The sequence below is a fragment of the Venturia canescens genome, chromosome 1 (genome assembly GCF_019457755.1).
Source record: "Venturia canescens isolate UGA chromosome 1, ASM1945775v1, whole genome shotgun sequence".
NCBI lineage: Eukaryota > Metazoa > Arthropoda > Insecta > Hymenoptera > Ichneumonidae > Venturia > Venturia canescens.
Window position 1 is genome coordinate 13,904,563 of NC_057421.1, and position 14,055 is coordinate 13,918,617.

The following is a 14,055-nucleotide window of genomic DNA, read 5'->3' on the forward strand; positions in this document are numbered from 1 at the left end:
TCCGAACTCGCTCCAGTAATGTAGTATTGACCGACTCACGCCTTCCGAAGAAATACGAGAGTGGGATATCTCGGCGAGATTATCAATGCCAAAATGAAGGCGCAATTTTTAAGATTTGAAAGCTCCCAAAGCGTGTAGGCGCAGTAATAAACTCGTTATGTCTTCTCGCGAACGAAGGAAATGGAATAAAATGTGTACAAATCATTAAAATTATTTTTTACTTACGAATATGAGCATATTCACTCAAATATTCCACTCCACGATCTTGGCGTTTCTTGCTACTTTCGAAAGACAAACAACGCGCATTCGATTGCTTTTCGGAAGATTTCCTCTGTCGAGTGTTAACAAACCATTCAAATATTGTGTTTGCCAAGAGAGCGTGAGGATTTTTTTCGGTCCAGGAAATCCGCTACCCATTAAAGTTATTCCGTGTAAATGAGAAGTGTGCGGTTGTTCCGCAAGCATGTCAGCTAGTGTGCGGCATTGTGTGTGCAGGGAATTCCCTCTCACCTGTCTAATGAAATGCGACAACGCGTGAATTACGTCACGCCCGGCGCGCGTGAAGAGGCCAAGAATACTGTACTATTGTATGACGTATTGTGTGCTGGTAAGTCGATGACTCAGATTCTACGTGCGGCATTGACACATGGCAAATGTTAACTACGAATTCGGTTGACGAACTCCAGGCCACCTGACCAACAGAGCGCAATGCTTCGCTATTCAAATAAGTCATACGTTTTTTCCGTTACGTTCAATACTAAAGTCCAGCATACTTTTTTGAGGTTATGCGGAATCGAATGCTGCGAAATTATGAAAGCCCTGCAACATTTTTATTTCCGATGGATCATTTGAAAATAGTTTATCAATTAATGCAGGCCTCGCCGGTACGCGCGTGATTAACTAAGAACGTACGGGGTTAGCGCACCACCTGTCTAGCCGGAGTGGAACGGCTCGAGCGCTGTTATCGCTCCCCCTCGTCTTATCGCCGCTTTCGATTGGCTAACGCGGACTGTACGGTCAAATTTTTTCTATAAACGACTCGACCAAGAGAATTGTGAACAAGGCATTTTACTCCCAAATTCATAATATTTGATAATTTAAATCTTTGCTTGATTTTTTCTCATTTCTCACACACTTTCATAAAATTTTGAAGTAAATATTCGCATTTATTACTTCCGGAAGCAGAAGTAGATACCAGAAATATCGTGATAGAAAATATTATGTAAAAGACGAAAGAGGTTGCGAAAGCCGGTCGCGTATACTAGTCAATGGACAGTGACACATTGCAATTTTGGAAACAAGCAAATCCGAGTGACAGTATGATCTCTAGAAAGTTTTCATGATCCGTAAAATTTTCTAAAGTTTATTTCGTTATAAAATCCCAAGCGTCCTAAGTATATATTTAACTCGACTCGTTGCTGCACAGCGAAACATGAATTTTGACAGCTGTCAACATAAACGTAACTCCCTCAACGTCGTCCTATTCGACAAAATTCATAATTCCATATTTCTATGTAGGATGTTCGTTCCTCCCTTTGTCAATGTACGACTAAAATCGGAGATCATCTGATACCGAAATTTTTCGTTTTTTTTTTCAAATTTTAACCCTACACCTCATGTGCCTTTTTTCATACCCTCAACCTCATGACCGGGGTTTGAACGCACCCCACTCTTTTTCTGCTTATAAATCCAGTCCTACGATGCTAAACTGACTTTATCCTACACCATTTTCTTCGTTTTTTTATAACGAAAAGAATGATGTACGATAAAACCAATTTCAATTGAATTTATATATAAAAAAATCGGTCGATAATCAGTCGATAATGTCGCTTGTTAGGACGGAAGCGTAGTTTGAAGTTCGCGTGGGGTGTGCTCACACCCCAGTCATGCGTTCTAGGGTTAATATTTTTTTTGTATTTTTGGTTTCATCATACGCGGTGGGTAAAATTTTTCACTAACCAATAAAATTTCGATCTGAAAGTCGTTAAAGTCTCTTGAAACTCCACGTGCGTCAAGCTTGCACTGAGGTATATTGAAAAATCAGAATTTCATACGAAATCGAGTCTGCCGCCGTTCCTCTAGGACCAAGGCACGGGGCTGCTGGGTGATTTGTGCTCTCTATTTTCATTTGTTATTCCCTCGTCCGTATTTCTCGTTCCTTTTATTCGCTCACCACTCCTCCATCATCCGGCATCTCTAACTTAAACGCTCGTAGTTTAGCCCGTTTGAGCTCGAAGCGAAGCGGCGTCGAACTCAACCCTCAATGCGTCGGTTTGGCCAGCACGACTTTAGCGGAGCGTCTTGCGGTTTCTGGTAGACACGAAGACAGGTCCGAACGAGTTTCGTCTGAATGAACGACGAGAAATAATGAAAAAACAAACAAACTAAGACATCCGCGCGTCCAAATGAAGCGCCGCCGTGTTGATGATCGAGTATACACGCGTGAAGGGCGACTCTGCACACTGCGCTTGAGTTGCTTGCTACACTTACGAAAATAAACTTGTTTTCATATTCTCCACGTCTCACGTTACTCTTTGAGAACAAAATTAATATGAGAAATTGAAAAATTAATTATACAAAATGAAATATCGGAGTGAGGCTTCGACTGGGAACAAAAAAATAGTCCAGCCGCGAGCACACAAACGTCAAAAACTGCGATCATTCGAAGAGAAAAAAATATGTGCAAAGCTAGCGAATTATTGGTATGTGAAATAATTTTCATTCTCGAAGCTTCCATTTCGTAAGAGAGCGTCATTCCAACAAACACTTGACGAGTTTATACCAACAGAGGATTGGAAACAATCGACGTTGGAAGGCATTGATATGCCTTTTTTCATGAACCTCGTACAATGATGGATTTGTGAATTCAATTTGCCAGAGACGTTCGATGGGAAAGTGAACAGTAAAGGAGAAATGCTCAGGGAAAATTTGTCAATAAATTAAGGCGTTTACGCTAATTAGACGATCAAAAAAAAGACTATTTTCAAAAATTTTTTTTGGACCGGTATAAATTATAAATATGGATATGAAAAGTGTTAGGCCTGAAAATACGCCCTTAAAGTACACAAAAAATGTTTTTATTTTTATTTTACTCAGTTTTCCGTAACACACGATTTTTAATTTTTTCAAAAATGACAAAATGGCGGCCATTTGTCAAAAAACTATCAAAAAGCACTTCTTTTTATCATCGTTTTTTGCAAAAACGAAATAGTTCCGCTGAAAATTTCAAAATTTGTATGATATGCGCTGCAGCTACAGCCATAAAGAACACGTGGTAAAATTTTGGCGAGGATCGGTTGAATAGTTTCGGAGATTTTATCAACGAGCCGTCCAAAAACGTAATTTTGAGAAAAATGCGTTTAAACCAAGGCAGATAGCAGATAGGCAAACTTGGCAGACAGCCAAGTAAACGTCGCTCAAAGATACACCATGACTGCTCAAATATTTATAAAATTTTAAATCGATTTTTTGAAAATTCTAATGAAAGTAGACCCCTTAAAAGAGTGTGTACAATTTATGTTTGTACACGGTAAGAAAAAAGGGTGCACATACACGGATACGCCTATAACTACTGTCGTTGCTAGACGCGAGGATCTTCGAAGGAGGGACTACGTGAGAAAGGTAACCGGTAGCGATGCTCGGAGATATTCCGGTTGTTGGTGAATAAATTTAACCCCGAGGCAAGGCCGCTCTCCATCTCGAGCGAGCGCCAGACTGGCGTCGATACTTTATTTATAACAGCACAAGCAAAGGATATAAAAAGGAAAAGAGCTTGCGTATCTCCTTCGGCCTCAGGATCATGAATTTTCTGGCTCTTCCAATTCTCCCGAATGAGGACATTTTGTATACATGTTTTTTTGAGGACACGATTCCCAATAGTGAAATAGAGAGATTACGGATTCAAAGAAGCCGTCGATGAGTGAATTTTATGGAAATTATTTCCTCGTCGTTAACGTTGAATAATCTCGAGTATGAAAAATGAATCAAGGGAAATTCTTTTTCTATTTTTTTTTTTTTTCGTTTTTTTTCCATTTCAGGATGAATTTCATAGAATACGAAACGAGCGTGCCACCGTGGAAAAAACTTACTCTCCAGTTACATTGTTTACAAACAACCTCATGGGCGTGCCAATTTGATTTGTATTCAGCGGTAGTGGAGGTTCAATGACACTACACTGTGTGGAACGGTCACGCGTCATTTTAATTTTAATTTATTTATTCGAGAACATCGATCGATCACAATTTCAAATAATTTTCGAAAATGATTATTAGGGCAGGTCTAATAATCAGCGAGTCTAACTAGTTCCTAAGCACCTCTAGAAAGTACTCAGCAAAAATGAGCTCTTAATATTAAGGGGAGGATCCTCCTCGACACGTTTTTCCATTTTCATTTCAGTCTCATATGAAAATGACCATATTTCATTTTTAAGCGATTGTTAAGACGATTCCCAATATATATTTTTGTAGGAAATTGAACGCTCTACGAAAAAGGCCTCTTACATTTTTTTCATTAACCTAACCATTCACAGGATATTCGGGGTTAAAGGTCGAAGAATTTATTGAAAAAAAGAATTTTTTATTTTTAGTTTGGTTACTTACTGAAAAATCATTGTTAAATGAGTACGGCATATTTCCGTAGGAAATTAAACGCTCTACAAAAAAGGGCTCTTAGGTTCAATCGATTACTCTAACCGTTTAACATATATTCGCATTCGAATTCCAATGCGTACTGATTTTAATGGTTTTTTAATAACTATTTTAAATTTACTCATATAATTCATGAATTTTGAGAATATTCATAAAAATTTGAGTCCATTTCGATGAAATAACAGCTTCTAACTTAGGTCTTATCTTTTGTTTGGTTTGTGAGGAGGATTTTCTCCTTAATATTAAGAGCTCATTTTTGGTGAGTACTTTCTAGAGGTGGCCTGGGAACCAGATATTCTGTGTCGGATCCAAACCAAAAACAGAGTCGATTTTTTTGACTCACCCTAATGATTATTGGTCTGATTTTGAACAGAGATTGTTTCGTTGCCCCTTTATTTAATTTCAGTTGTGGCCAAGTGTTTCCATAAAGAAATCAAAAAAGTTCCAAATCGTGGATGTAGCGTGTCACATTGTTTCAACAAAATGAAGTTTCAAGTTGTAAAAAGTAGTTTTTCAATTGATAACTTCACTCTATCGATTGATCGTAAGTATCACAAAATCAAAAATAATCTTTATCGAAAGAGGGGAATGAAATAATTCCATAAAATAAATGAAAATAAAATCGTTTATTCCAAAGGAGTAAAAAAAGTCACTTGAAACGTTCTTACTTCGTGTTTATTCATAATCTCTGTCCTAAAATTTGAAAGCAGCTGGAAGGTGAAAATTTCGAGTGGAATCGCTCTTTCCTGAAATAACTCGTGAAATTCTTGAGTGTAAAATTAATGATCGTGAGTGTTGAAGCGAGATAATGATCAATATGTGACGAGCGTTGGCGATCATGTGTCGCCGCAGATTCCAAATTCCACGTTTTTTTATTGCCAATTCCGCTCGCTAATTTTCAGGCCGAATAAATCAACAGAAAAAAATGCCCGGAAAATGTCAGCCGACTTTTCACTCGAACTTCATAACCTTTTCGTGAGTCCATGACAAATATTTGTACAGATTTATCGTGAGAAGCATGGAACGAACGTCACTCGTGGCGAAAAAACGCATTTTTAAAATAAATTTAACGTCACTTGGAAAATAAACTATTCCATGAAGAAAATTTATGTTTTTGTTGGTTCAGTAGAAAATTGGGCTTGTCGAGGACGGGCTTTTTCAATGACTTATCCAGTGAAGGGTAAGTTTTTGATCAACGGTAATGAGAATTGTTTAAAAACGGTTAATTATCCTCGAAGATTACGGTCAGCCGACGGAGAAGACTGTTCAAAAATTTAGTTGAAACGAAATGTCAAAGAAATGGACCGAATCGCCCGAAGATTTTATTTGTGAGCGAAAATCCTGCAGACAACGATACGGTTCCCGTAACCGAAGAGCTTCATCTGTAAAAAGGGCTTCTCGAGATAGAGGAACGTCAAATTTTCAAAATCACGAGGCTTCTTTGAATTATACGGTTAGACGTTCCCCTGCAATAAAAGATTGTAGGTGCACCTCGAAGAACAAGGCGGAGTCAAGCGCCTTAAAAGAACGAGGTAACGGCACGAGCCAGCAAAAAGTATTTGAAATTCAAAACGTTAAATTAACCGCGATAATGCGAATACCGAATTGACTGGTCAATGACTCATCGCTTCGCACTGCTCATACTTCGCTTTTGCTCTTCGCTCCATTTTCCAATTCGCCGATTAACGAAGCTCTCATTTTTTTTCGTTGATGTTATTCATGACTTACTGACAAAATATGCTGAGGAAATAAATCACTCTTGAAAGCTTGACTGAGCTTGACTGAACACCGAAAATTTTAATATCGAAATTCTGGAGGTCTCAAACGATGCGAGCTCAGCTGCGTACAATGCGGAGATGGCAATTGTCTGCAACAAAAATCCCAAATTTTTTTTCCATTTTCATATATTTTCCTTCCATATGAACCTATAAAAACCCGAAAAAATTGCGAAATTCTATATTTACAGCGCGTTGAAATAATATTCTTTTTCTTTAGAAAGGTTTTTTTTCAAACTCCCTAAAAGTATAAAATTTCCCAATTTTTTCGCGTTTTTATAGGTTCATGTGGAAGGAAAATATGCAGACAATAATTACGATCTCCACATTCTACGCAGCTGATAAACTTCGACGATCAAACTTTGCCCATAAACCATGTACAAACTAATATTTCTCACATTAAAACAATGTTTTTGTACTGTTGAAATATCCTTGATAAGTTCACTATGGTGAGTTATTTCCGTCTATCTGAAAACATTCTCGAAAACAATCGATTTTTTAGACTTTTTAAAGCAGAAGCCCCCCTTAAAAGGACGATCGAATAGCGATCGAGAAAAAGGATTAAAATGTGTTCGAGTAATCGTTGAGATTCGTTGACGGAAATTAAAGTTGGCTTTTCCTAGGGTAGACCACTCGAAAGGAACCCAAATCAGCATCTGTCAAAAAAACACATCAGAGTTGAAAAAAAGCGATAAGAAAAAACGGGGGAAGAAGAAGGCCAAGAGAAAAAGTAAAAGGAAAAAGAAGAGAAAGAAAAAGAAAAAGGAGGAGACCGAGTGCGAAATTACGAAGGCCTGGAGATGTTTGGTACGTACGTGGTGCATCGAATTTCTCTTCAAGATCTGTTGCTGCTCGAAGAACCTTGATTCGTCATCAACTGTACGTCCTTGCACCGACCCATGTTGCTGTTGCTCTCACTGCAAGTGTCGTTTTTGCGGACCCGGGAGCGATAGCAAATATGTCCGATGCGACGGGTATGAGGAATCCGATCCCGTGGCCTCGTCGGGACGCGAGAGCGTTGATCTTCACAATTCCGTGAATAAAGTCTCATCGTGTCGTACCAAAGAGAAAAATAAAAAAAGGCGAAAATCCAAGACACCGAAAAAAGTTGAGTCACCGAGTGACGAAACGGATGATCATTTCGTCTTTATTCCTTGTCCGGGAAAATCGATGGATGCTTCCAACGATCGAGTCGATAATGGGTAATCTGCCATATTCAATTACCTAATTATTTTTCACGTGTCATTTTAATCCTCATCGAACAATTTGTTTTAACATCCAAATTTTAAACATGCTTCTGGCTTCATGAAACTTGCATGAGACGCAAAGCATCAGTTCGGAAATGAGTTAAAAATTTTTAAAAATATATAGCGGAGACCGGGGCAAAACGGGATACCCGAAAAATGAGAGAAATTTTTTTGTCTTTTTTTTTTTTTTTTTAATTTTTATCCTAGTCCGAAAAGAACATGAAACATATTTTTTCCAAAATATCTCGTTCTTTTTTAGATTTTGATTTTTTTTTCAAAAAATTCGTTTTTTTTTTCAAATTCTCTTTTTTTTACATCACTTTTAATATGAAAATGTGTGGTTACACCTGCACGTGAATCATGTGCCCACTCTGCACAATTTTGGCACTGAATCCATGATTCAGTGGATATACAAATTTTTACAAAATAAACATTGGCAATCATCGTTATTATTCATATCATTAATTTTGAATTGAATTGCAGAGGGTGCGTTCGACGTACGTTAGAGCGTTGTAAGCGCTCAGAGCGCTCGCAGCGTGCGCTCCACTTACGTTTGAGCGCTGTAAGCGTTGAGATCGCTTTCAACGCCTACAGCGGTAAGTCGGAAGCACTCGGTTACGGGTGTAAAATAAACCCAAGGTGCATTGAATTAAAATCATAGTAAAAAAAATTTCATGAGTTTTTGAGGGGTACCCCTTTTTGTCTCGGATTTTTTTTTTTTTTTTAAATTGAACAGAATTCCAGTACATTTCTTAGTTTTTGGGAGTAAAAAATAGACAGAGCTGCCCAAACTTCTGAAAAGTTCAATATTTCCTTAGGTATCCCGTTTTGCCCCGGTCTCCCCTATTTTCGTTCTTGCTTGAGAAGAAAGTTTCAACGTTGGTTTCTTGTCAAAACGTAGACAGACTTGGATTCTGTGAGAATTGACAAATTTCATTTTTTTAGGATTCGAAATGAAAATTATTGATCGATTTTAGAAAGTTGAAAGGCACAATAATAACCAGGGAAAAATTGAAGTATTGAGAGGTCGTGCAATTGTGAAACGAATTTTTTCACTTTCACGTATACAGAAAAATATGAATATTCTGTCAGTGTGAAAAATACGTGCCGAAATTCCAATCGGTCAGATTACATTTCACCATCTCCAACGATAAAGTTTTTTTTATCGGCAAAGGCTGAAACGATGAAAGCTCTTACGATTTTTTATTGTACTTCAAATACAGATCCAAAAAAAGTTTTGGTATTTGGTAAATATTTACAATACTTACTTAAGCTAAAAAGCATGTACAGGATTAGAGTAACTGAGAAATTGAAATCTCTTTCATAAAAACAAAATTGTGTTTTTTTTAACTTCCCCATTCGAAGATTGATCGTAATACAACTTCTTATCAATACTACACATTGCCAAAAATTTTAGGACCATTTTTCATTGATAATAATGCTGAAAAAAAATTTAGGACCATTTTTAGAAAAAGTAAGTATTGTGAATATTTACCAAAGTTTTTCAATAGCGTTGAGACAACTCAGACCAGCCGCTACGATAAAAAATCAAGAAAAATTATTCAGCTTTAAAACCAAAGACTCTTTCTCGTTGTTCATCGATAAAAACAAAAATTTCACAACGAGTAAATACGAATTCCTAACAAAAGTGAATTTCGCAATCAATCCGTAATTTCGTAATTTGCATGTTTCGTAGTACAGAGCCACTGCATGATCAAATAAAATCAATTCGAGATGATAAATATTTGAATTACAGAACCATTGAGGAAAATACTGATAAGAAGACGGGAAGTTCAACGAAATGTTGCTCCTTTCTGGGAGCCACTAAAAAATCCCGATCTCCGGCGAAATCATCAATAAAAAAGAAAACGATGTTAGAGGATATAAATACGAGTGAATCGATGAACGAGAACGGTTGCTCATGCAGAAGAACGGATGTGAAACCGCCGTCGACAAAACACTGTAAATTTCAAGAGACTAAAATTTGTGAATGCGAGACGAACACTTCGTACGAAAACCTTAACGAGGGTAAAACGAAGAAAGCTCTGCACATAATGTTCGATATACTATTCTGGCCGCACACATGCTTGCCCAAACGAAGTAACGCCGGAAATAAAAAGAAGGAAAAAATTTCATAAATCGATATTTTCAAGGTGCTCAACTCTGCTTGGAGCAAAAAACAAATGCTTTATAAAGAATATTTATATCGAAGTAGTAGTAATTTTATTTATATACTTACATACATAGTTTAGTATCGACTAACGATTGAAATTGATTGAAACCGAGAATTTGGGTCTGTGAATATTTAAAAAAAATGACCTTCGCTTTTATCTTATTTAATTATACGATTTTTTTTCGAGTTTATATGTTGAAATGCAACGAAAATTCTACGTTTCTTTAAACAGTGGCCGAAATTAATTTCACGAATATTGTAGGAATCCTTTTAGTGAAATTGATAAATAATTTAATACATTCGTGAACGAAAAAACTTTGAATATAAAGATTTCGGTGAAAATGCGACAGTTGGCTCGAACGATCAGTTTCTAACACCGAACATGATCCTCGCGATTCGACGAAACTAATACCTCCTCCTCGTTTCATCATTATCATAGCTACTCAACACCGATTCCAGTCAATTAAAAGAAAAGTCGATTTTTCAAACACGAAAAGCTACTAATCGTATACACGTAACGATTCGTTCGATTGGAATGATCGATTTCCTTATTTCCTACTCTCAAAAAGTATCTGCACAACCGATCAAACTTTCCCTGCCATGTTACCTCATTTTTGCAGCATAATACTGGACTAACGTTAAAGTAATTAAAACTTTAGTAGTTGATTTAATATCCATTTTTTAGACGTTCATTTTCATGAAGATTTCAGTTTTCATTAATTGTGGATTCGTGTTTCTATGACTCGAAATCATTCAGCGATTCACAGTCACTTTTCATTTGCTGTCTCAGAGGCAATGTGCGTTTTACAATACTTTGCAAGGGAAAAAATGGCATCAATCATACGGAACGATAGCGACGATTTACATGATTCAACACAGTACAGCGTGACGACAATCCCATTTGTTAAATTTTTTTTTGGATTACCAATAACTCGGGGCTTTAGGTAAGAATTGATAGATCGATGAAAAAAATTCATCGCGTACCACGCCTCGAAAGTCTCATTTGTTTTTCAATTTCGAAACGACGAACATCGGCTCTTTGAAGGAAATCTTGACGATCCAAATAACCGTCTTTTCCTCGATTGTGTGTGTTTATTTCCTCGTCAAGCTTCTCCTCTCTCTTAAAACTGTCCCAGTCCAGTTTTGACTTTTCCAACGTACTAATTTTAGCCTTTTTACCTAATTGACCGAGCACAGAAGACAAACCACCGAGACCCATACGTTTTGCGCCACGTGCGTTTGGCAATCCTTTTATCGATGATTCCGACTCGTTCGTTGACTTTTCAACTGAGGGCAAAGACAGTCTTGCTTCCGCCGAATCAACAGAAACTTCCTTCTCGATCTTCACCTCTTCTCCCGCGAATTCGAAGATTTTTGTTATTTTCACTTTTTCTTCGGTTTTCGGCCTCACTACCGGAGATGTAGGTCGATTAGTGTTTGATAGCTTTGCTGGTTTTTCCCTTGAGACTGTACCTGGAGATACAATTGCTTGTGAAAATATTGCAGTAACGAATCTCTCTAACAGAAAAAAATCCAAAAATTTCATTCCACATATTTCTCTCATGCAGATCGTATTGTTGGAAAAATAAAGTGCTTCTGTGTTTTTCATGACGCACGAACTTTTGTAATACCGTTGATGCTATGACAATCAGAAAATATTTTTTTAACCTTTTCAAGATCCGTAAACTTATGGAACGGAAGTTAAGAACGAGTATTTGACTGATGAGTATTTGGTAAGTTTTCCCAATACAAATCCCTATACAATTGATAAAATAATTTTTTCAACTATTAGAAAGAAGCAGCAGTTCAAGAAAATGTATGTTAAGCAGAACGAGAGAATGACATTCAGTCTGACCTGTATCTTTTTTAAAATCTGCCCAAAGCAAATCCGCTTTCTTCTTTTCTTCCTCTTCGGTGAGTATTTTTTTTGAAACATCATTGGTATCCGGTATTTCAGGACTGTCTTTCCCAATGAAGAGCTTCTTCTTCTTTCTTCTTCCCTTTTTACTTTTATCTCTTGTGTTGAGTTTTTTACTTTTCCCTTTAACCATCACTACTTTATTCTCATCGTTTTCATCTTCCGGCGCGCTTTCTGCGTCGCCCTCTGACTCAACTTCTGAAACTGATTCACAGTCTTCGCCTGCGGGAACATAGTCCTCGTCGTCGTCATCAGAGCCAGATGATAATTCGTGTTCTTGCGACATGTCAAAATTTATAACCTACAATAGAAAAAAGCATGGAATTTTTTTTTGTTAACAAAACCAGTAATCGAAATGAAAGGAAATGTTGGCCAACGATTGGGATTAAATTTTCTAAATAATCATCAAGCTTCCGGATCGTCTTGCACAATTTTGAGATAACAGCAAGCTGTTTTGCGTTAATAATTTTTGTTGCACATTTGAAAGGTATGAAATAAATGATGAATAATTTTATTAAGCAAATAAAAGTTTTATTAAAGATTTGTCGTTGCTAAAAAATTTCTGAACAGTAAATAACATCTAAATTCAAAATTATTAAGCCACAACAACAACAGTCTGTAAAAATGTTTTTTTTTCTGATGAAGAAAGAAACGAGAATACCTCGACAAACTTCTACAATGGAGCACTACCAAATTCTTGCTTTTTCAGTGTTCTTTCAACAATCGTGAAAATGTTATCTACACCTTCAACCCAGAAACGTACAATAAAGTTTGTTGCTATTTACCGAGTTACACAAGTTCGTTGCACAGAATTAAAATGTCACAAATCAGACGAAATATTAACGATTAGAAGACGTGGTTATACGACAACCTACGATAGTGCGACGATGCTACTTTTCAGCTTTGTGAGAACGGTGGCGCTTCGAAAACGCTCACGGCACGTTTTGAAACTACTATGCTCTCCGTAATATGGTTTACTTCACTTGGTCAACACTTTTGGTATATCATCGAAACACGTTTAGATCATTATCTCACTGTTTTATAGTTTTTTAAAATGGTGTTCAATGGGAAAGAAAATTTGTGACAATATTGAAATATTTCGTTGCACGTATTCGACTGAACTTCATTGTTCACTCGAACTAAGTTTAGTTGTCGTTATCAAGGCTAATATGTAAGGCAATTAAATCAAACGATTCTTGTAACGGAGCATCATCCTTTTGTAAAAGTCGCATAAAATATTTTACTTCGAAAATGAATTGCTGAATGATTGACTGGTTGATCGTTGATAAAAAAAAATCATTCCTCTTAAGAGTATGGATCAGTCGACTAACCTCACTTGAAATTTTCGAAATCGAAATTCTTTGACACAGTTTGACTGATTGAAAAAGGCTCTGTCAGCCTACGCAGGACGATGGCAAAAATCGACTGACAGAGCCTTTTTTTAATCGGTCAAACTGTGTCAAAGAATTTCGATTTCGAAATTTGCAGCTATCTCTCTCGCACTCACGGTTGCGATATACCAACTGATCCATCCTCTTAAATGCTGCAAAAACTGATAAACAAACGCCTTCAGTGAATGCGACCGAACGGTTCAAAATTTTTTCGAGTATCGTGTCGACTACGTCGCAAGAAGTGGCGGCCCGGCTTAAAGAAACACAGCTTAGACATTTTTATCGTTGTCATCACATTTACCCTACATGAAATTTTCCAATCAAGTTTTTTCTGTGTATCGAAGATTTTGGAAGCAACGGGGGTTTAAAAATACACATTCGATTTGCGAGAATTCTGATAATTTATACCAGAGAATTCCTCAACAAAATAAGATGGATGAATTCGAGGGAGCTCGGTGTCGGATAGCGCGCGGGGAGATTGTACGGAGAATCGGATAGAATGCACCCTCGTTCGAGGCTCCTTATATTTGAGTGAGAAGAACATGGTATCGTTTGGGTCAACGAGAAACTCATATTACGAGGATCCATCGACTATCCCTGTTTCTGCGAAGTAGTAAAAGAGACAAGTAAAAGGGAGGGTTTGACGAGAGTAGGATTAAAATGTGGATTAAGGCTTTTCGTTTTGACTCCTTTGGGAAAGGAAGTCGTTGATGAGCCGAGTACGGGAAAACGAACGAAAATTTTCGTCACTTTTCTATCATCTTCGTTCGTACAGTCGTTTAAACGTTTTTAGTGTGGATTCACTGTGCGGAGAGAGAGAGAGAGAGTTGATTCCGTTCCTGCATGTTTTTCAGACTCACTCGCGCCGATCTTTGTAGAAAACAATAAGGACCTTCATATTTAAA

The 14,055-nt window shown here is 37.2% G+C and overlaps 2 protein-coding genes across 3 annotated transcripts; one reads left to right on the forward strand and one right to left on the reverse strand.

Moving 5' to 3' along the window:
* The first annotated feature begins 522 nt into the window (after positions 1-522).
* Positions 523-10,032, forward strand: LOC122419081 (uncharacterized). The gene is made up of 3 exons (XM_043433347.1): positions 523-607; positions 7,050-7,623; positions 9,425-10,032. The coding sequence occupies exons 1-3, from the start codon at positions 523-525 to the stop codon at positions 9,804-9,806; spliced, it is 1,041 nt and encodes a 346-aa protein (XP_043289282.1). The 3' UTR covers positions 9,807-10,032.
* LOC122419439 (craniofacial development protein 1) lies at positions 9,869-12,672 on the reverse strand. Of its 2 annotated transcripts, none has more exons than XM_043433985.1 (3): positions 12,545-12,672; positions 11,697-12,060; positions 9,869-11,314 (listed from the first exon to the last, which is right to left on the reverse strand). In XM_043433985.1, exons 2-3 carry the CDS (start codon positions 12,043-12,045, stop codon positions 10,815-10,817), a joined length of 849 nt encoding a protein of 282 aa, XP_043289920.1. In that variant the 5' UTR covers positions 12,046-12,060; positions 12,545-12,672; the 3' UTR covers positions 9,869-10,814. The 2 variants fall into 2 exon arrangements, with proteins under 2 accessions (XP_043289920.1, XP_043289919.1); XM_043433984.1 differs by having other exon boundaries at positions 12,421-12,636.
* Between the last annotated feature and the right edge of the window lie 1,383 nt (positions 12,673-14,055).